At 48.4% G+C, this 23,467-nt stretch overlaps 1 protein-coding gene across 3 annotated transcripts in view; it reads left to right on the top strand.

The window, feature by feature from the left end:
- Positions 1 to 23,467, top strand: part of PRICKLE2 (prickle planar cell polarity protein 2) — a 106,529-nt gene that overhangs the window by 23,291 nt on the left and 59,771 nt on the right. Inside the window, exon 1 of one of the 3 annotated variants that reach the window (XM_054838124.1) lies at positions 17,498 to 17,587. The exons of the other annotated variants lie outside the window; for them this stretch is intronic. Coding sequence (XP_054694099.1) covers positions 17,577 to 17,587 — 11 coding nt within the window. The 5' untranslated portion in view covers positions 17,498 to 17,576. Of the gene's footprint in view, positions 1 to 17,497; positions 17,588 to 23,467 lie in introns of those variants that run through there. 3 annotated transcript variants of the gene reach the window in all.

The raw sequence follows: 23,467 nt of genomic DNA on the forward strand, positions 1-23,467 counted from the left end.
ATCTGCATGGTACGGATGAGAAACCAAGCTGTCAAGGGTTGGAGGGCCACAGCAGCCCAGCCACTTCATCAGGGGAAGCCTGGGCTGCTCTGCGGTCTCTCTCCATGGACTGCACCTTGCGGAGGCACAGCCATCGCTCCCACTGGGGGACACACGCCAGTCCCTCGTCGGGATGCTCCTCCGGCGGCACGAGCAGCTCTGAACAACCCGGGCAGAGGGGCTGCTTTCCTGTGGAAATGCCTTTCTACCCGCGCCAGCCCAAGAGCGGTCAGTCCGATGTGTTACTGCAATTCGCTTTTGCGGGGATGATTGGCACCGTCACACTCTTCTAAAACCTGGGAGAATAATTTGGGAGCGGGGAGGCAAACGGCGTTCCCATTTGCAGGAGCAGGATGGGCGGCCGCACCTCGCATGTGTGCAAATGGGGTGAGGGAGCTGGAGACCCCGGGGATGCTCATTCTGCAAATGGTCTCCAGTTAATGGTGTCTTGATATCCGTGATTATGTGGCAAATTGTGCGCTTAAAGTTCTGTACATGGATGGTTTATCAAAGGCAGCAGAGCCTGCTCCTGTGCTTAATATTAGGCGTGCGTTTAAGTGCCTCGTTGAACTGTAGCGAAAGCAGCTAACCCCAGCCAGGACTTCAGCTGGGCTTTTTCTGGGCTGAAAGTATTTTTCTGCCCTTTAAATGCCTCGGGATTTTTACAAGACATCCATCTCTGGTTTTAAAAACCCGTCACCGTGGTATAGCGTATCAATGTCTGACAGCTGTGACCAGGTAAGAATTATGATGTCTTGAACAGAATTTATGAAACCACAAATTACCTTTTGCCTATTGAAAATTAAAACAGCACTGGTGGGTTTGGACTAATACAAAGGAACCACAGTACTCTTTTCATTTAGCAGTCACCATGTGACTGATTTTTTTTTTTTTTTAACATACATGCCCCCCCATGTTTGGAATGTATAAATATATATTGGGCATTAAAAAAATTATAAAAACCATTAGGCAAGAATAGCACATTAAAATGTATTTTACATGTTTTGCTTAGGCTCAGTTAGCCATATGTTAAAATAAATTTCAGCAATGGCAACAATTCTTGTTTGAGATTATATCTTAATAAAATAGTATGTGGGTGGTAAATACAAGCAGATACATTTCTGCACAGGAATCAGGGATTTGGCTATTTTAACATATCGTATATGATGTTTATCTAAACCATCTCCACTGAACAGCTTGCACCTGCATCCCCTGGGTTAGGATGTGGTCCTGTTCCCACCAGAGCCAGCGGGACATCTCCCGTGGGGTCAGTGGGCTGTGCTGCTGCAAGGGTGCGTGTCCTGTCCTGCCCGTGGGGTGGAGGGACCACGGGCTGAGCTGGGCAGCCGGTGCGCTGGGAGCATGGTGCAGGGCTGCTCCTTTGAGAGCACCTGTAGAGCTCCTGTGTCTCCTAAAATCCTTGGTAGATGTGGTACTGGGAGAGCAGGCAGGACCTGCAGGGCTCGGTGCGTGAAACAGGCTGTCGCGCACAGCTGGGGCTGGATGCAGGCACTGGGAGGATCCGCCCCTGTTCTCTGGTACGACGTGGCCCAGGGTTGAAATGGGGAGGATGCCAGGCAGGCTGGGTGCTTTAGGGTGTTTTCCACCCGCTTGCACAGCATCCAGAGCTTGTACTGGTGGAGACAGCCAAGGAAAGTGCTCCCATCCACACGCACACAGCCTTGTGTCGCGTGGGTGGTGGGGACCACGGGAGCTTCACGTGCCAGGACCTGGCGGTGGGTGGTGGAGGGATAATGACAGGACAAGAAAGACGAGCGCTAATTCACTTTCCACACACTCCCAACAAACCCCAAACCAGATCCAGTTCCTCCTCTGACCAGTCCAACGGCCCCAATGTGCTGTAACGCCTGCGGGCACAAGAGGGGCTGGCTCAGCGTTCCCCACCATCCCCGCTCTGCAGCACGAGGACGTCTTGCCATCTGCCGGAGGAGCCTCGCTCGAGTAAAGACTATCGGGTTCATCTCCTGCTTGCTTCAGTTACACCAGCCAGGAATAGGTCCCGTGGTACTTTGCCAAATTTGTTGCTTCCTGACACCGTTTCACCACGGCTCGTTCCTCATGGAGATCGTTCCTGTTACCGCAATCAGGTTTCCAGGCGCCGAGTGGCTCAGGGTCTTGACGTATATGGGAAATTCATGCTTTAGCATGTCTGTGCAGCATTTACCGTTGTGTGTATGTGCATCCTTGCACGCCTAAGCACCCTGCAGCGTACCAAAGTTTTCTTGACACTTGCACGCAGTGGGTCGAGGGCACGGAGAGTTAGCTGGGGAGCCAGCAGCCTTTGGACTCTCTGGTATATGGACTGAGGTGTGCTCGTCTGCAGACTTTGTAGCACGTGGCGGTTGATATTTTCCATTTGATGCTTGATTTGCAGGGGCTGGGTGATGGTGGGGTGCTGGCAGGTCAGCCTGGTGCTCAGCGCTTTGTGATCGCTGCTTTACGTGTTCTGTTTATCTTGTCTGTAAGCCCCAGCCACCCTCTGCTCATTTTAATAACCTCTTACTTTTCTGTTCAAGGCTTCACAGAGCTGTGGATGAAATTGTTGTTTCTGGATTTTTTTTATTTTCTTTTTTAAGCAGGAGCAAATAATCAAGGTCAGCTGCACATTGGATTTTATTAAGGGTTTCTGGAAACCACATCAAACCGTAACATGAGTGTGATGATGAACACTGGGAAGTTCATCTCCCAACCCCACGCAGATGGTCCACTCCCTACTCACCTTTTGAGAGTATCATTTCATGTTGTATTGCTCTGGTCACTTCTGCTAATGCAGTGAAGGCCAGGGCTGTGCTTTCATGGTGTGCCCACGTGTGGTTGTGTTGGTTTTAAATTGCCTTGCGTCGCTGCTGGCTTTCTCGTTGGTGAGCAGTGAAGAGAGGAGAACATGCAGGGGATGCCCCTTGGATCTGGCGTTTCAGCCGTTCAACTTGTTATACCCTTGAATAAACAGGGATTTGCACTTTGACAGTGCTTTTCCCCTCGCTCAGGGATCTGCAGTAAATTGCATTTTCACCTGTAATGTTCTGCTGCTTTCTCCCTGTCATGATACTGGTGTAGCGAGGTGCAACGCAGCCGTCAATGAACAGCTAAGTCTGCATTAAAGGCAGACAGCGAGCGATGTCCTGATGTCGCTGTCACCAGTCTAAGGGCCGGGAAGGGGACTGGCTCGACCTGGGGTCGGTTTGGGGTGCATGCCCTCGCCTCCCGTGGTGCCCTGGCTCCTCCAGCTCCCACCCTCCATCAGACCCATCCCCGTGCTATGTATCTTCACTGCTGATCATTTACTTAACTTTGCATTTATTCAGAATTTAACTCCAGCAGCCTGTTTTAATTGGTGGGGCTGCGGCGTTGTTGTGCTAAACTCGAGACAGATGGTGCTTAAACAGGGACCACACACAGAGACCCGCAGCAGTGGTGCTGGCCGGGCCAGCCGAGCAGGGTCCCGCGCGGGTACCAGTGGGTGGGAGCCGGTGCCGAGTCCGGGATGCTTTGCCGAGCTGCCCGAAGCACGAGGTGGGGAGAGGCAAAGGGGCCGTGCTGGATGCAAGGGAAAGCATCGCTCCTCCAGCTCGCACATCTCTATTTTTCTCGTGACACAGAGTTTTTCCTATAAGAGCAGCGGAGAGTTTGCCAGGCCTGGCTCCACCACCTCGAAGTGGCACCTGTCACGAAAAAAGCCCTTTTTGCTGGAAGGAGGGTGGGAAGGGCCCCGCAGAGCGATGGCTGGAGCAGTCCCTTCCCCTCACAGGCAGCGTGGGGAGCAGGGATGGAGCCAGGCAAAGCCCTTCTAATGAGGCGATATAATGCCTCGTTATTAAGCATTGTGGCTGGACGTAATTAGCTCAGCGCACCAGTTGCCATGGCACCTGGCACACATTGGCATGAGCACTGCGTTAGCTCTCTGCCCAAATGCTCAGCCGGTTTGTTTCATCGCTTGGAGCCGGGAGAAAGGAGATGTCCCCAGTCCTGGTCCCTAAAGAGCTTGTGGCTCCTCGGCGTGAGGAGGAGGAGGAGAGCGCTGGGAGTTGGGGTGGGTCGGGAGGAGGAGGCACAGGGGTGCTTCTCAACCAGGAGACCCCAAACCTTGTGCATCTGCCCCAGGACCCCCCTGGGGTCACACCAACCCGACCTACATGGCCGTACCGGCGCTCAGGCAGTCATCGTATCAGTGTGTCTCCCTGCACGCACTCTGCCAGCTCTTCCCGAATTGTGGGCAAGGAGGGTGTAGTCCTGGCTCCAGCGAGGTGAGGCTCCCCACGGTGCTCACAGGACTCTTTTAGAAGATGCTGGTACAGGTGACAGGGAGGAGCACTCCTAACTGCTTTTGCTTTTTTGGGTTATGCCTTGCAACCAAATATGATAAACCTGTTCCCTCCTAAAGAGGGTTATGAGGTCTTAAGGGTAGAGATATCACCCTGGGCACGTGTTTGTACGGTGCCTGCTTTGCAGCTGGGTTTTCTCCTAAGGTGTAGATGCCCTCCCTTCAGCCTGTGCGCCAGCTGTTGGAGATGTAGGGCAGAGCACCGTGAAGTGATGGTCTTGCAACCAAAAATGCATCTCAGTGACCTCAGACTGTGAGTGAGAGGCCGTGATTCACAGGAGTCCTCTGATGAGATTAGAGATTTGCCCACCCAAATTTCCTGAGATCTCTGAAAAAGGAAGAAGCCACTGATGAACAAGCCTGTCCTCTCTTGTCCGTTCCTGCAGAAGGACAGTAAAGCTGGTGGTCAGTGGTTTTGTGAGCTGCCAGGAGAGCCAATAAAATGTGCTGACCGTGTGAAAGTGCAGGGTTTGTGCAAAGGCTTTCTCGTCTCCCACGTGGAAATTGGTTGGCAAGTAGAAACAAGGAACCTGGGAAGGGTTCTGCAATTAGAAACTCATCTGTCTGTGACTCCGGTGGGATAAAGAAGCTTCACACCTTACTTAGAGGTAACAAATGCTGGGATCCTGGCAGCTGGATTAACGGTGATTATCATAGGATTGTAGGGGAATTAACATGGCAGTAAAATCAAAAAGAAACCCTGGGAAACAGTAAGAAGCGCGACAGGGGAAGACCCGTTCTGTCCATCTTCCTACCCGCTGTGCGCTCGAGTGCTTGGTCTGGTCTGGCCAAAGCGGCTTGGGGAGTGGGAGCGGGTCCGGGGCTGCGGACCTCCGAGACACGGCTGCGATGGGAAAGGCAGAATGAGATGTCTCGGGGTGTAATTCGCCCAGTACGAAATAAAATGTGATCCCGGGTCGCTGCTTGTGCTGCAGCCAGGATGCTATTATGTGCATTTTTATGAGGCGTTTTATCTAGAAGTGCTTTTTCTCTCGAGGACCCTTTAAGTTGATTTTCCACATCAACTTATTTTTATAATTGCATCATGTTTACGGATTCTGGCTCGTGAACTTATAACATCTGAATGTCTTAACTGCGAGGCAGCCAGCCTTTCTGGGGAGACTGCAGAGGAACATATAGAGCCAATTAATTTAGCTTGCACCCAGCCTCAGTAACGAAGTGACTCATGGAGCGTTTATCCAGGGAGTTGCACCCTACTTTGGGCTCTGCCCAGGGGCAGGTGGAGGAGAGGTTACCTTATTTCCGTCGCCTGCAAGTCAGCTTGCGTGGAAGATGAAAAGCAGCAAACTGGAGCCGATGTTCAAAGCTGAAGTCTGAAATCTCTAAATAGGAAATAAAAGTAAACAGGAAAAACAAAAAAAAAAAAAGCTCTTTATTGAAGTATTTGATAAACAGAAGTAGTAACACCGATGAGTAGTGAAAGAGTTTGGAGTCATTAGTGAAGTAAACAGGGATTAGATAGGGTTTGAAATAATTTTTCCTGTGGAATTTTTTTTTTTTTTGACACCGATCTTGTATCAGTTGCCTGGTCAGCCATTCAAGGAATACCATTTTACTGGGGAATATTCTTTTAAATCACCTCAGCAGCTGATCCGTGGTACAAATCGGTTGCCATAATATTTTAGCTGTCATTTCGGTCGACTCCTCTTGCAAAGCTCCATCTGACCCTGGGATAAAATGGTGACACAAAGCAAAAACCTGTCCCGACTTTGCCACAATCTGACATTTCCACTCAGAAAAATATGCCTTTTCAGAACCGCTTGGGACTTGCAGACAATGGCTTTGCATTTTTGGGTGGCTTGCGGCGCACGGCGAGCCTTGGCGAGGTGCTTAGAGCTCCGGCAGCAGGCTGGGGTTCCCTCTGATTTGTACCCCATCAAACCTTCCCATATTTCTCAGATTTTCTGCCAAAACATGAGTGCAAAGCCTCGCAGGCCTCAGTTCAGGCATTGCACTTCGTGCCTGCCGTTAACAAACAGTATTTACATAAGTAAGAGGGTGGAATATTGCTTACAGCCCTCGTTTGGTGTGGAGTAGCTCTCCAGCGATAAACTGTTTATATCGAAGAGGAAAATAATGTTTAAATTAAACGGATAAGCAAATAGCTGGGTTTGGCAAACAGATGCGAGAAACGGAGTAGAAGTCAAATGTTGGAGTTGTAATAATAAGTAAAATAGTTTTCTGGCTGTTCAGTGTCCTGGTTCCCCTCTGGCTCTGGTCCGGCATCCAGGGATGGAGGAGCGGGGACTCGTGACCTGCCCCACGGGAACCTGAGGGGGCTTCTGGTGGGAATTTCAACCCATGGTGAACATGTCTTTAAATCACTGGTGAGCAGGAAATTTTTCAACAGCTTTGGGAACAATATGTCAATGGCAGCTAAACAAGTTTTTAATAATGTTTACAGAGGGGTGGAGAATGGCATTTTTCTTCCAAGATCGGTTCCTCCAACGCAAAAGTGCCAGTTTGTACCGGGATGCTTCGCTGACATGATTTATTACCGACCTCATTATTATATGGCCTTTCTAAATGATTTTTTTATTAATTTCAAGTGTTTGTTTGGTCCCTTTCAAATAGCAAAGGGAAGAGCCAAGTATGACAGTTTGATAGTTTGACGTATTTATTGGGATCTGTGTACTCTGATTATCACCCCCTCCAGCTCCGCAGTGGGTTTGTTTACTCTGAGTAGGGGTTTATGTACTGCACATGGAAGTACTATGAAAATTAAAACAACTTTACATTTGTTTTCCTTGCTGTCTGAGCTCCAGCCTCGCAATCCATCCCAGCTATCCAGAGCTGGGAGAAGAATTTGGCGGGGCAAAAGCAGTGTGGCAATGCTCATTTAAATTCTGCTCTTCTAAAGTAGAAAGTCCCATTCTGTGTGGATAAAACACCCTGAGCTCAAAAAAGGACTCCAGGTAGAAAGGAGGCACAAATTAAAGGGGAGCTGTTATAAAGTCTCTTTGGAAAAAAATGTGTGCGATATATATGTATACTATATCTATACACTGTATGTACATATACTATTCTTTTTATTCCAGTTAATTTAAAAAGAGAGCTTTTCACAATCTCTGTGTACAAGTGGTGTGGTCCCATCTGGAAACCATTCTTTCAGACATGCATCCTACACAATAGATCACTATTTTGCTGTTTAATATGAGTCCAGTTCCCCTGAGCATACAGTATATCCAGACACTGGCTGGATATCTTATCATCTATATTGCTTCGTTAATACTGCACAAACTGACCCTGTAGCTGTTCAGCGCTTTTGTGTGGTTGGTGTCATCTCTTGCAGCCAAACAAAAGCGCCTGCCAAGGAACTGAGGTCGCAAATCTGGGCATGCGACATGCTTATGGGGCCGTTAACCACCATCGGCTAATTAAAGTTGGACTCCATTTTCTAACCCTCTGACCTGACAGATTGCTGGAGGTTTTTGTTTTGTTGGGCTTTTTTCCTTTAAAAAGAAAATCAAACTAAGCCTCATGTTGAGAAGTCTGAAGGAAAGCGTCCTTCTGTGATGGCTGAAGATGGCTTTGCCAGCCGGCGGCGTTGCTGCGTGCAACGCTGTGTGTAGGAGATGCGCTTTGGTGGCAGCTGGATGGGGACCGTCACTGAGCTGATTTAGTGAACCCCAGTTCTCCTTAAGGTGGGAAGGACCTTTTTTGATATGTGATAAAAATGGGAGCATTTGCCTCTGGAAGCAGATAGGAGAACATGGGACGTTCCCAGTGCGGATGAATGCGTAAGAGACCCCCACTCCTGCTCCAAAAAGGAAAAAAAAATTACAGAAAGCCATATTGGAGCCAGGAGGAGGGCGAAGGGGCTCGACCTCGCTGAAATCCAGCAGGATTTGTTACTTCAGTGAAGAAGTGTTTGAGCCTTTCTCCGTGTTTGTCTGGGAAGAGTGATGCGTGCCCGAGGAACCATAGAAACAACAAATAATAACCGCGGTACTAAATGGCTTGCTCTAATCAAAAGCAGACTGTTGTGGTTATATTTGAACACTGTCATTACTAGAAACTCTGTAATGAGTATTTTTTTCTTTTTTCATTTGCATCAAACAGATTCCCTGTATTAACATTAACAGCCTTCTGTGGGGCCCAAGGTATTTACAAATTCGATGGTGCTGCTTCAGTCTTCTGGGAAGACTCTCAGTTCTTATTTAAATCACCCGAGACAGTTACGCTAGGTATAGTTCATTGAAAGCATGAACTGCATGGAAAATAGCACGCATAAGCTTTGCTGTCGATGAGTGGTCTATAGTCCTGTCCCTTTGGAGACCCAGAGTGTTGATATATCTATATACTTATGAAAAAATGTAACATATATAATATATATACTGACTTACTGCATTGTGGTTGTGATATCAAATGTCCAGAGCATCCGGGAAGGTAAAGATGGATCCTTCTTCTGCTAATAGCAGGTGAGGCTTTGTTTTCCTCATTTGCTGAAACCCCTCTTGTAGGTAACTTTGGATTTTGGTAGGTGATAATTGGGTTTATTCATAGAGTGGTACTGTTCTTAATTGAAATGTAAGTTGCCACAAGTACTATGGTTAATAATTTTTTTTTTTTGGAGGATGAGAAAATGTATCTCAAAGACCTGTGTTGGCATCCTCTCTAGTGCAGGAGAGGCAAATCTGCTCAGGATAAGCTGAAATGTTCTTTCATCCTAGATTTGAAGAAGCATTGGTGAAAACATCTCTTCGAGGTGTTAGCAGGGATCGTGTCTACTTGTGTCTCGGTTATACCAACGGATAATCACACCTCACTGGTGCATAACGTGGGTTTGAGAGCCCTTGCACCGCAAAGGTGATGGCTGAGGCTTTGACCTTAGGTCAATAAACCTTTAAGACCTAGCCAGGATCTCTGAAAACAACCCTGTAATTGTGGAGCATCGTAAGCATGGTCACGGTGGCATAACACATTTCTGGTGGAGGGGCAGTGAAGAAGCAGTGCTGTGAAGAGGGAGCCCTGTCTGGAGTAAATCACAGCGGCTGGACCTCCGGTGCTGAAGACTTGAAGCAAGCCTCCAGAAAGGATGGGCAATGGGGTTTAGCTTGTACTTGGGGACAGCCAAGCCCTGCTGAGAGGCTTCCCGGAGGAACTGACCTGATGAGAAGGTTGTGCCCTGGAGAAATGCCTCCTTATTTCTCAGGACAGCTACAACATGGTCAGCAGCTGAGACATAGGGTCAACACCCTGGACCAACGCATCTGTACAATTTAGCACATGTTTAAACTGGAAATGAAAATCCTCCTTTACGGGTTGAGAGAGATCTTATTCAATTCCGTGTTTGGGTTTCAAGGATTCAGAGAGCTCCCAAAGTTTTGTAAGACTCGAGTCTTGTGTCAGCTTTCATTCTCTTTTGGCATACAGATGTTAATTATGGATGAACCGAGCAGCGATGCTGACAAGCCCGTTCCCACCCGTAAATGCATCTGAAGAATAAGCGAGTGTCTTGGCTGGAGCGAGTACACGCTCGTGCTCCGTTTATGTGAATCCACATACCTTTGAAATCGATGTGCAGATCCACGTGTCACCATGATACGTTCTCAATGTATTTAGCATATGTGCCGCAGGAGCTGGAAATAATAGAATCAAAGGGTAATTCAGAGCGCAGCTGTTGTTGGTCCAACTTCATTTATCATTGTCATTGTCCTTATCATTTGTGATTTTGACTGTGGGCTGCTGTTGGGCAGATGATGGCTGTTTTGTTGATGGTGCTGCTTGGGCATTTGGTTGCAGTGCAGCCTTTTGGGGCAGTAACACAAACTTTGAAGATCCTTTCTCATAATACTGGTTTCTGCTTTTCGTGTTTATGGTGTCTTGGAAGTAGAATGTACTTTTGCACATGATTTTTTATATTGTGGAGAAGTGGTCCAAGAGTATTTGGTACTACAAGATGGTTTTTAATGGGAAACATCTCTGTAGTTAACAGATCCAAGTTTTCATAATTGCATGCTCAGTAACTACCAATTGTGTGCTCATTTAAGCAGATGCATCTCCACCCGTTCCCTTCAGTTCGTGTTCAATAGGATGATTTGTTTGGTCGCGAGGCTTGGAGGATTTCAGTAAGCCCAATTTGCGATAAGAAATAAGGGAATAATAAATTTTACAGAATTTTGCGTGTGCTGTGTTTAAGGTACAAGAATTACTGTTTGTTCAGATGTCAGCACAACCCGGGCTGTTACACACCGGTGCAGAACAATGTGATGCTGCAGACGATTTCTTCTGCTGCCACATCCTGCGTGCATGGACATAGGCAAGGTCTGAGACGTGCGTGGTTACCCACGCAGTCAATGCACCCACCCCTTGGGGCGTGCGGCTGGACTGAGGGACCTTGCATGAGCTCTTCTTTTTTTGTGATTAGTTGGTTGAAATATTGACTTTATATCTTGTGCACACATAGTTTTGCAACAGGCTACTAGTTTTATACCATTCCCTGCTCTTGAAAAGAGATTTGCAAGGTGTTAACCATTCATCGGAGATTTACTATTGAATTCTGTGGTTGTTCAAAGTTCCCAGCAGCTGTTGGCTTCAAATCTTCCTGATACATACTGCAGAAATCACTCTTCTGCAGTACTCATTATAGCAGGGAATATCTTGGCCCCGGCTGCTTTCTAACGCCATCCGTTACTGGCTTGGCTTTGTGCATTGGTGCAGGAGCGTTTTGGCCACCTGCTGATATCTTAAATACTGTTTTGCATGCAGGTGACCGGACTCCTTTAGAAATGCTTCTAGCGGTGCTATATTTATAATGAGAGATGAAAATTCAGTCTTTTTCTATACTGTCCTTATATACGTCATAGCCTTCTGTTGGGTTTTTAAAAGCCAACTGTGCAATTCACAGTTGGGCTGTCGATAAAGGTGCCCGGCACTTTCCTGCAGTGGCTGTAGAGATTTGTTTTGAGTGTCTCTCTGGACTCCACATGGTTTGATAAACATGCTTAGTCTGTCATCCCTCCCTCTGTTTCCTGCAGTGATAATGGATTGTGGAAACCTTAATAAGCAAATTCAGGCTGATCCATCAAATAAGCGAGTTGAAAGGCATCGCGTCTTTCACTCGGCAAACAGATGCGAGATATTAGGGCTGCAAGTCACAGACCTGTGTGAGTTTAATGGGGAGGTTCTCATCATTCCCAGGGCCTTTGCCTAGAGTTGTAAAATAAATTATCCTCCGTAATTTTAATATTTCATGAAATCTTGCAAAGTGATGGCATTCTGGGCAGATTAATACAAAAGCTATAAAATTCACATGTGCCATATGTTATATGAGCACCAAATGGGACGCCTGGGATTCTTAACATCAATATCATTTTAATGTTGGCTTCAGCAGTGATTCATGACATACTTGTCCCTGATGAGAACCTCAATAGTGCGAGTGGTGTTACCTATTTGCTCTACGCAACTGTTTATTTGACTAGATTTATGAAAAACCACCATACGTGGTGTTTGCTGGCTGTTTTGGGCTGCGATAGGTCTGCATGGTGATGCTGTGCCACCCCGGGCTGCAGGTGTGGCCAGGGGCCACCGTCCCCTCCCTGTGGTACCTGCAGAACGGGGTCTGTGTCAGCCTCTCATCTCACCGCGTGCGGTAAAGTCTCATTCACTCTCGGGTAAATAGCTCATTTATACCAGGTTGGTGCTTTGGTGCAGACACGAGCTCTTTGACAGCGCTCGCTTCCGCACTAATGAGCCGTCTTGGGTTTCTGCATGAAATCCTCCCGTACTGTTTTCTCTTCGTGCTGCTGGCCTCCCTGGGCTCCTCTCGTTTAAGCAACCCTGGTTCAAAGTAGCAGTGCAGATGCGAGCGTAATGATCATGTCTTGGTCCTCCCGATTCAGAAGTTTATTTGGGAGGTCACGTACCCAGTCAGCACTATCGGGTGCTGTTTGTAAACTGACAATATTAAACACAATTATTTTTTGATATTCCTCCAGAATCTGTGAAAACCTCTCTAAAGAGCAGTCTGCTAGCTGAGTTTGGGGGTGGGGGGGTGTGTGTGTTTTTTAAATTTTTTTCCTTGAAAAGCCTGCCAGCATCAAGGCCACACTGTGCCAGGATAATCATGGGCACTGCTTGCTACCTGGCTCTGCGTTTTGCCGTGCTTCTCCTCAGATGGTGCATCTGTTCATTTATCTCAGACCCATCCATCCCCTCTTAGATCTCAGCCTGTCTCACCCAGGCTAGTTTTTGGAAGGGGGTTGCCGCAAGGAGCCATGTGAGCGTTTTAGTGTGCCGGGCTCCCCCGCAGCACCCGCATCCTGCATCCCATAGCCATGGGTCCTGAGTCCCCGTGCTGGTCCTGGGTCCCCATGCCGGCCCTGGCGAGGCGGCCGGGATAACTTGTTCTTGCAGCTGGCAGCAGAACAATGGTGCGGCTTGGTTTTGTTGGCTCGCTGGGGATCTAAACCCATCCCTGGATGTTGGTTTGGGAAGGCAGACACCTTTTCTGCCAGCACGGCTTCAGGACTTTGCTCGTTGTACAAGGCACTGCCAGGTGACAGGGATGTTTTGATTATAATTGTCTTAATGCACCTTTAACCTGAAGGTTATTCTGCAGCTCACAGAATGGTTTTAAAAAATCCTGTCCCCCAGGCTTTCCCATGTGCTGGGTTTTAGTACCACTACCGGGGAGCACAAAACAGTATTTTTCTTTCTGTGTTTCCTGACGTTGAACCTAACAATCTAATGTGCTTAAAATAGCCAATGCTCCTCCTAAGGCACAGATACAATTTATTTGTTAATTATTCAGTTTTCAGTTTTTCGGGCTGTTGCTTTTTCTCTGAAAAACAGGTCTTGTGCTGCAAAAAAAAAAAATGCAAATATAGTTATAACTTAGGAAAGAGAAGATTAATTGGCAACTTAGTTATGATTTTGTAGGAGTAAACACACAGGGCACGAGTCTTTAGCCCAGTGGCAGTGCAGTTGCTGTTAGACACTATTTTGTACCCTTTGCACTCTGATTTCATAGCACTGTAGATGCCCAGGGCAGGTCTCAGCAATGCCCAAGCCCTGGCTGGTGTGTATATACAAGAAGAAATAAAGCCCAGCAATCTGGATTGGCACTGTTTGCTTACAGCCCGTCTCTTGGATACCTCTTGAGAGAAGAGCCAAAGGTCCCTAAAAGCTGTCTAATCAAGGCAATCCAGGAGCAATTAAAAGTGTGCAGGTGTCTGCGCCTCCGAGTAGGTTGTGGGCATTAATAAGTAAAGCATTAAGAAGCAAACAGGAGAAAGGCACTGAACTGAGGTTCAAAATAGCAAACATCTTAAGCGTATGGATGAGAGCATCGCCTCCCGCTGCCAAACATGCCTGAAGCCTCGTGCGGCCGCTCGCTGCCTCCTGGCCAGGGTGGGAGAGAGGTGCGAGGCCAGTGCTGGGAGGTGTGTGGGCACCCCACGGTGCTCATTAAGCTTGTCACTGGGTAACGAGCCTCATCTGGGGTCTCACTCGTCCCCTGGGCATCCTCGTCCCCTGGGCATCCTTTCTAGGCAGAGGCTGTCCCAGCAGTGGTCCTCTGCTCTCCAAGCCTTCTTGGACCCTTCTTGGTCCGAGATGGGAAGGCAGGAGGCAAAGGCAGGGTTAGGCTTTGCGATGGTGCTGCCGTGTTGCTGGTGCCGGGCACGTCCCCCAGCCCCGCGGTGTGCCGTGCGCTGGCAGGCAGCTCACCGGAGCGAACAGAGTCATTGAGAGGGCTGAGGCACGCTCGCGCTTTGCCTTTGCTGCGTGATAGTGGGGTATTGCTTTAAACAGGTTTTCTGGATGCAATTTCCACTCTTCCCTATCCCCTCGGGATGTCTGCGTGTCTGAGACAGGCGGAGGAGGTTTCCTAGGAGAGAGACGGCGCAGCGTGGTGCCTGCTCGCCCGTCCCGGTGGCATGTCACCGGCTGGCGGTGCTGGAAACCTCGTGAGCCTGGAAGAGTGGGGGGAAAAAAATGCAGCTGTGGAAAGGGCATAGGGGTGTCGCTGTGCCAAACGCGTCAGTGCTGAGCGGGGGTTCACCCGGGACCCTGGTACAGATCCCAGCTGTGGGATAAAGGTGTATGGGGGGCGTTGGGAGGAAACTCTCCAGCAAGCGATGCGGTTGCAGGGAGGAGAGGAGGAGGAGGAGGAGAAGCCGAAGCCATCCGTGGGTCAGGCAGCCCTGGCCGGCCTCGCGGAGCTGTTGGCGTTTGTCATCCTTCCACTGGTCCAGAGACACCGGTTTGCGTTTTGTGGTGGTATCACTGCAATGTGCTCGTTCCCACTGGCAGGACACTCAGGGGTTAATTCTGAGCATCCTTCCACTCTTTCAGCAGAAGGACAGCAATCCCTAGCAGTGTTTTGTTTTTAATATCAGTTGGCCAGTACAAGAAAAGTGATGTCAGAAAAACCATCTTTCAGTGACAATATGATTAATTCCTTCTTGGGGCGGGGGGGGGGGGGAAGGATTGGGTATTTTTTCCCCTTGTTTTGCCATTACCTAAAGATGGCCTGACAGTAAAGAACTCGTGATTAATTGCACCAAAAGAAATGTAATAGACACCTTTTCTTGGTATCATCTGTATTTTGCGTGATTTCGCTGTTACCTTGTTGGCTCAATGCAGAAAAATTATCTCTGAGGCCGCTGTAAGGGATGTTAACTTCCTTTTCCTTATTACGGATTGATCTTTGATATCTGCTTTTCTCTGGGAGCTCTTTTATTCCCACAAGTGATACAAACCTTCTGCTGTTTTCCATATATTCCACTTAAGTAGTTCAATACCTTTTGGAGCCTGTATGGGAACATTTAATAAAGACTCGATGATTGCCATATTTTGAAGGTTGTATGATAGGAGAAATTATATATTGTTTTAATAGCTGAATATATATGCTGTTGATTTCAGATAAACCAATATTTTTCTAATAAGGTGGAGAAATGATACCTTTTTTTTTTGTTTATATCCTCTAGAGTGTGAATATTTTTCCATCTGTGGTTTCCACTAAAATGGATTTTCAATCTCTCTGAAATTTCTGCCCAAGTCCCAGCAATATTTGCTTAAGAGTAATCAGAGTATTACCCAAATCTCTGTTCAAAGCAACAGTGACCTTACCAGTGGTGAGCAATAATTGGATTATTTTCAGAGATGTAGGAAGATTCACTGTAATAACAAAAGAAGAAATACCAAATGATAACACCACTTGTCTGCAGCACTGTAAGCCGCAGCACTTTCCGTAGGATAGTTTAATAGCTTAGCATATTATGAATACTGAGTAAGAAAGGCAGAGACTTGGGGAATAGATGCTGTCTTGCTTTTTGGGGGCACGCACGTATTTATGGGGGAGTTCTTTTGTTCATTATTATTATCCAAGTGCTTTTACCAGGACGTGATGCTCTGTATGTATAAAACTTGCACCCAGGGCAGCGCTCACCTGCCTGCAAGGTGGGTCGCGGTGAGCAGCCTGATGGTGCGGGCAAAGGTACGGCCGAAAATGTCCTGGCTCGGTGGCGTTACCGAAGGATGGTTTGGCGTGGTGAGGCTGTGGCTGGGACATCTACATGTCCTGGGTCCACCCATCCCCTCCGCTGCCCGTGGCTCGGCTGGAGTTGGGGAATACTGATTTCTTGCCGTGGGTTTCTCAGCAGCGTGGGTGCAAGTCAGCCGGCAAAGCCCACAGACACGGGGAGCATCCCCACACAGCACGGGGCAGACACCGGTGGGGCTTCTCCCGGAGAGGCTGAGCTGCTGCAAAGACAAATTGGAAACCATTTGGAAGAGCAAATCCATACCAGCGCAGCATCGGGCGAGCCTGATTGCCTCGCTCTCTGCTTTTAATTGTAATGAATTATATGGCTCGGCACGGCAGGGTGCCGAGCCTCTCGGCTGAAGCTTGTGTAATTCACGTAAGTGTTTACACGAAAGCCAAGTAAATGTTAAGCTTCCTACAGATTTCAATATACATGAACCCTTGTTTGTGTTCAGTTTGGGAGACCAGCAGAAGCAAAGCAGCACGTATGGCTGGGTGTCTGGGCGGGGAAAGTGTGCGCATATGTGAATTGCATGTGTTAAAAGATACGTAAAAAATATGAGCTTTTGATTTCCCTGGAGCAGTTTTGCAGTGACCTGTCTGGTGTGTCCGTCCCCGTCCCCCGCCCCCCCAAAAAAAGAGTTTTGTATAATTTTGTTTTATTAAGAGATGCTCAAGGGCACGGGGGAGTTTTTGCCTCTTGACCGCTAAAAAAGAGGCTTGTGCCGTCAAGGCTACCGGCGTTCTTTGAAGTCCTCCCGTGTGCCCGCATGATGCTTCTAATTACTGCAAACGAGCCTTCTGCAGCACAGGCTGCTGTGTAATTCAAACCAACGCTTCTCGCCAGATGGGATCCCTCCTAGGCTAGACCTTGGCGATGTCTGCGCCCACGACAGTGACAGGGGAGCGTGTCACGCGAGCGGGGCGAGGCGTCGGTGCTGACCCCTGACGGCGTGCGGTTGTGGGCAGAGGTCCCTCAGCCTGGCTGTGCCCTGCGTGTCCAGAGCTGACCCTCGGCTCTAGCACAGGGACCGGCCGTGCAGACTGCCAGCTCTCTTGGCTTCCCCTTGACGTGAGAGATGAAATTTGGGACCCTGCACATCCTCCAAGCCCTTGTTGTTGTCCTGATGGGGCCGGGTTTGCTTTGAAACAACAAAACCAAGCCAGGCTGTTAGAGAATTTGCATTGAGATGATTCCTTGGGCATGGTGCAGCCAGGAGATCTGTATACCTGGATGTAATTTTATTTTTAGAAAGCACGTTAAGAAGCATAATGGCTTCATTACCATGCCAATTGCAGCCCTGCCTGTTGAAGAGTATTTAATTGTTTTCAGTCCCTGTGTGCAGCCGTTTGTACTGGGTAGGGCAAAAGCAGGAGAGGAAGGGAGCTTGTGTGACTGGAAACAATAAGGACGCTGAAGTAGAAAGCAAAATGCTTGTCTTGAAGCATCCCTGTGAGATTCCCTCCCCAGAGCATCCCAATATTCAAGGAACCTGCAGTGTTTCGGAGACCTTTCCTCCAAAGAGGAGAGGCGGCTTCTCCTCCCATTGCCTTTGGAGGAGCCACAATTTCTTCCTCTTTCAGGCCTTTCTCTTGAGAAAAAAAAGAAAAAGAAAACTGAAAAAGAAGTGTTTGAAAAGCAACCCAAGCCCCCATTTCATCAGATGGTGCTGGCGGCCGGGGATGAAGGAGAGGTAAGAGGTTTGCCCCAGCAGCCCTGCTGCCGAGCGGGGTAACGCTGGCCCTTCCCAGCCGCTCCCCGGGGGTTTCTCTCCTGCCTGCTTGCCCCGAGGGTTTTTAGCCTCCTTACCACTCCTGTGCAAGGAAGAATGTATAAAAACAGGTAAAAGAGAGAGAGGAAAGGAGGGGAAAAAAAAAAAGGATTTATGTTTCTCTGGCAATGGTTTTCTAAGGAGCCCTGATTATTCAGCAGCAGTGGAAAAAACTGCAGAAGATGTAAATAATCTTCAGGATTATGCTAAAGCCAAGCTTCAGTCATTTTCTTGGAAAAAAAAAAATGCATGAGGCCTGTCCATTTAATAACCAACCAGAATTTCTCTAGGGCTTCTTATATTTTCATGAAAAGGATCAGTTGTCTTGAAGAGAAATGGTAATTCTGGTATCTACAAACACCCTTTGGTGGGGGGAGCGTGTGGTTCAGGTTGGTGTACTACTTTGATTGGGCTTTTTCTTCCCATTTTCTTTTTATGATACTATCGTACAGCCACAGTTACACACTAAAATGCTCAAAAGCAAAGAGTTGGTTTATCATGAAATGGCAAACCACGGCTGTACTCTCTGGTATAGGCTGTATCAAGATAAAAACACTACATGATTTTTTAGCTTTCCCTGTGTTTATATTTGGTGCCAGAAGTACTTGAGCAATTTTGCAAAGTGTGTATACAGTGTAGTCAAGCTTTCCAAAAAAATTGCGATATCTTTTGAAATCTATACAGGATCTTACTTACCCTGCTGGGCTTAATTTTAAACTATCAAGTTTATCAGTCAAGGAGGAAAAAATGGGTTTGTTGTGTGCTGTATTTAATCAAGTGCAGCAAAAAACTATCACAGGCATCGCTCATCTTCGGAAGCCAATTTTGGTTTCCATTTTAGTTGTAGAAAAACCCAGCCCCAGTAAAATGGACTCATTTATTGTGCAGATCTGATGGCACCAAGATTACAGCTGCTGGCAGGTATCGGCTGGTTTGCAGTGGCAGTCACCGTATGGATTTTTATGGGGTTTCAGTCTTGAGAACTGTGTGTTTAATCATTGCAGAAATGCCAGGAGATGGGGATTTGAGGATGCTCGGAAATAAGGGAAAGTTCATGGCATTCCTGTTGCGGCTTCCAAAACGCGAGGTGTGCTGCTGATGTTAATAAAAATGCCAGACTTTGTACCGGACAGCCCTTCGCGTGGTAGGGATGCTCTGATTTATTGGTGCACAGGGAGGTGGGACAGTGGGGTTGGCATTGCTTGGGAACAAATTCCAGTAATCACCACCCATATAGAGCTCTCGGGGGTTTCATTTCCAGCAGCCCTTAATTCAAGAAACAGTTTCTGTCACTCCAGGTTCAGCCACAGGCAAAGAAATGGCTGAGAGAGAAATAAGTGATGTGTCCTAAGCTGCAGGAAGGGAGTGGTGGTATTTTTCATAATTTGATGCATTAAAACCAGTAATCTTCCAGTTCTGTTTCTGAGCATGCTGGCTGTCTTGTATATTCTGTGGACTCCTACGGCAGTGTATTCTTCTCCAGGTTTGCACATGCCTGGGGTGATGGCCTGTGAGCTGTTCTGGCAATACCAAAAAAAAAAAAAAAAAGGGAAATAAAAGGCTTGGAAGGGGGCAGGGAGGGGATGTGATGCCAAGTGGAACAGCTCTGTCTTACCCGCCTCGAAGAGAAATCATCCGAACGCTGAAGGAGACAGGCTCCATTGCGCAGATTAATGTGCAGTGTTTGAAAGCAGCCAAGAACATTTCATACACACACACGGCGAGGCTGGAAGGAGCTAGGTGGTTCAGCTCTGCAGAAGCCATTCCTTTCTTTCCCTAAGAGGGCATTTAAAAAGAAAAAAAAAAAAAAGAAGAAAAAAAGGAGAGTACAAAGGTCTCTGGGAGCGCTCAGCCGGTTTAATTGGCTGAACATAGCGCTTTACAGTTGGGATTAATATGGATATTTCTTAATAATGTGTCACCTTGTCAGGAGTTTCAGGGTCAGGACTGCAAGGCTGCATGGTGCTCGCAACTAAAGTTCTCGCCTTTCCTTCTGGTTTTTATTATTACAGTGGCTCCTGTTAGCAAATATTCAAAGGAAGACGGTTTTAAGTTTCTTCTTTTCTCCCCGTGCAACTAGTGAAAAAACTGGAAAGACGAGGGGAAGGATGGTCTGCAGAGCTTGGCAGTGATCGCTGCGGCGTGGGTCAGCTCATGGGTCCACGCCGACTTTGACCCGTGCGCCAGGATTTACAGCGTTTCAGCAGAAGCACGGTGAGCTCAAACCTAAGCAAATCACAGCCAGAAAGCAAATAAAAGAAGTGATTTAGCAGCACTCACAATGGCTTCAAAGGACCTGAGACCATTAGCATTTTTACAAGTATTTTACAACTGGTCTTACTGCCTTTTATCTCCGTGGGTCTCCCCTGAGTGACCACCAGCACGGGGATGCCCGTGGGGAGGAGGCTGCTCCTCTGGGCCCTGCTCCCCAGCAGCTGGGGTGATGCCGACACCGTCGTTGAGGGTTATTTTGCTTTTTCTCCCTTATTCTCCTTTTTCCTTCTTTTTCTCACCTTCCCTGCTCGCCAAGTAATTTCAGAGGGAGCTCTGGGAAGCCCACCTACTTGATCAGCACGCGTAATTGCCACCAGCGCTAATGGGATGCACTCGGAAGAAGGTTTCTCTAATTTCCCGTGCTCCCGCCTGCCCCTGCCCCCCTCCAGGAGTGATTGCCTCCACGGCTTTATAGTCAGCATCTCGCCCACCGCAGAGGAGAGGTTCCTCTGCCTGGAGACACCGCAGGGCAACGAGGCTGAAGCCTTCCCTGCTCTCTATAAAGTCGTTAGCGGCACAAAAGCAAGCAGCAAGCGTGCAGCTGATAAAAGTCTCAGCGAGGCATTTGCTCCTATAATGATCGTCTTTTATGCATAGATAATTTTGATAGAGTCGCACTTCCGAAGCCCACTGTCATCAGGGTGGCGAGAGCTGACCTGTTAATCATAAGAGGAATTAATGGAATTAGAGCCGGCGGAGGCCCCTCTCTGAAGAGCTGGCTCAGGGCGTAGCGCTGGAGGGGAATTTAAAAACGAAGCAACGTGTGTTGTCCTTAGAGCTGCAGATAAAGTGGAGGGAGTTGGTTCCCAGGGGAGAAGGGGAGTGTGGAGGAGATAAACTCCAGGAGTATAAACACCAGATTAACCACCTAGTTCTGAGGAGTGTGAGCACACGTGCATTTTCATTGCATCCACTCGGTAATTAAGGGAGACTTTTAATTTAACTGGGGGGCATGGAGCAGAGGCAGTCTAGGGCCACCAGGATTTGCAGCCTTGTGGTGGCTGTAGCTGCAGGAGACCCAGGCAAGATGGTCCTGCGTTACCCTCTCTTGATGGTGCTCCTGTGGTGGTAATTGGTTTAGCACCATTGACGTGAACTGAAATCAGAGGATCCCTGCTGATGCTTTACATCACCTGAGGTTCTAGCTGTGTCCAAATATTACCAAACAGCTGTTAGATACTTCATGAAGCAATTTCTCTGAGTTTTCTTCTTAGGAAGTTTATTTTAAAATGCCATATATCCATCTAGCCTGCAGAGATTAAAAGAATAGCTTATCTCATCCATACAGAAGACCCATAAAGTCCTTAAATATGCTTTATATTTGTGCTTCTCAAAGGAAGGGTTGATTGCCTGGTCTTAAATATCCCAAATGTGATCCCTATGTGCTTGAATACGCGTACACAAGAGCTCTCTGAGGAGCAGTCAGGGAGGCTGCTCAGAGGGACTGTTCTGAGAAGTTTATGAAGAATAACGCAGCCAGTTGCATTGAAATGCTGTGGTCATTTCTGCATTCAAAATGCACATGCAGTCCGGGGTTTGGAGCAAAGGACAGTAAGTAGACAGTCCTGTTAATAAGGAGCATGTTCCTGGGAAGGGGAGAACGATGATGACAGAGTGAGTCATTTCTTCTTTAACACCAAAAGGGAGATAAATGGCATTTGGTCACCTCCATGTGTGCACTTCAGGAATTTTTAAACTCTGTTCACCAGTTTTTGGGCTAATTCGATATGGAGGAGGGGCAGGCTTCCTGCACAATTAGCAACTGGTTTGCACTTTGGGAAACATGATGAAGTTGTCCTCTTCCAGGGCAGCCGGAGAGGAAAGCCCTGAGCGAAGGTGATGTCCTTCCCAGCACAGGCACTGGTGGGACTGTGGGCACCCCTGTGCCGTGCCAGCCAAGGAGGAGTTTTTCCGTCCCCGTCGGCTCCTTCCGGCAGCAGCGGGGTTCCCCATTTCCCCGCTGAGCAGCGACAATCCCGCAAGCGTGCAGGGAGCAGCACGGCTGGAGGACAGGGACCGGTCTGCAAAGCACGGGCTGTGTTGTGAGCGGCTGAGCAGGTCCCTGGAGCTGGGCGTCCTGGCTGGCAGCGCTGCCCTGCGGCAGCAGCGACGCTGTGGGATGGTGCTTTCCTTCTGTGGCAGAGGCCAGCAGCGTGGGTCGGGACCCGAGACCTGCAGCCTGAGCGCTTTGCAAAGGTGATCGCTACGTGAACACAACCCTTACCTGTGGGTCTCCTACGTGATTGCAAACCAGGAGGAGAAAGCCCCCACGCGGAATACGTGTCCAGGAAAGGGGAAACACCTCTCGGAAATAATTAATTTCTTGTTGGGACCCTCAGGATGTCGTGTAAGGATTTAAGACCAGGAAAGAAAGTACATCGCGCTGCTCTCCACTGTCGCTACCCCTGGCTCGGCTGAGGCTCGTGCTGGGTGGCACATGGGTGGCTCTAACGCTGTGTTTGTTACGGGGAAGCTCAAAAGGTTTCCGTTTGCCGTCCGATGTCTAGTGGTGAGGTGCTACTTTGCACCGACTGAACAACCCAGGGAAAATAAAGCAGGAAGGAAAGCTCAGACTTGCAGGGGAGGGTGGGGAGAACATATTTTGGGTAGTCTGTCAGTCAGCTTGACACTAATTGGTTGCAGTAAGTAATCGTTCTCCATGTAAATTAGACTCCAATTTCCTCTGTAGTCTGTCTGTTTGCTGTGTGGGCTTCGGTCTCTAATTAGGCTCTCACGTGGCAAACCTGGTTTGTAAGCTGCTTTTGTTCCCGGAGAGCCAGGCTCAGCCCTCCCCGAGGCTGCCCGGGCAGCTCGAGCCCCGCTCCCGAGCGGGATGGTTCTCAGATCAACACTGCCCAATTCAAAACAAATTCTTCTTTTTAATGTATGTTTTATTTCTGTACTTAAAGCTTGTGAAGCGGGGGGGAGATTAAAATGCAAAGGGACTTACTAGACTTACAATGGGAATACCGCTCGGAAATGCTTCCTCTGCGTTCCTGGAAGCCCTGCTCGCTCCTCCATGAATAGACCTCATTGAATCGCTAGCCTCTGCGAAGGACGGAGCAGCTTGCCCGCATCTGGATCCTGCCGCCTGTCTGCCGGGACACCTGGAGCACATTCCGCTTGCTCCAGCTCCCTTGCTCGGAGGCAGCTGTGTGCACGCATTCAAAGCTCACCCAAACGCCAGCCCACGTTCTGGAGCTGCTCCAGGGTTGCACATCTGTAACCTAGTGCAGAAATGTGCAGTTGCATGAGAGACTTTTATCCCTGGCCATTCCTTGTTTGCCAGTGCAGGCGGGGGTCTAGGTCGCTGCCCGCGGTGTAGCTCTGTGGTTTCCGAGCTGCTGCCAGTAGCCCCCACCTTAGCCCGAGCGTCAGAAGCAAACGCTGTGGTCAAGCATCTAAATTTGCGTGCAGCGAAGGGAGCCATGTCTCTACAGCTAACGTCTGCGCCAGGCTGTTTGCCAGCGACGCTTTATGATCCAGTAGTTACCTTTGTGAAATTTGGTATAACTTTAGGAACTGTGC

This window comes from Grus americana, chromosome 11 (genome assembly GCF_028858705.1).
Source record: "Grus americana isolate bGruAme1 chromosome 11, bGruAme1.mat, whole genome shotgun sequence".
Taxonomy (NCBI): domain Eukaryota; kingdom Metazoa; phylum Chordata; class Aves; order Gruiformes; family Gruidae; genus Grus; species Grus americana.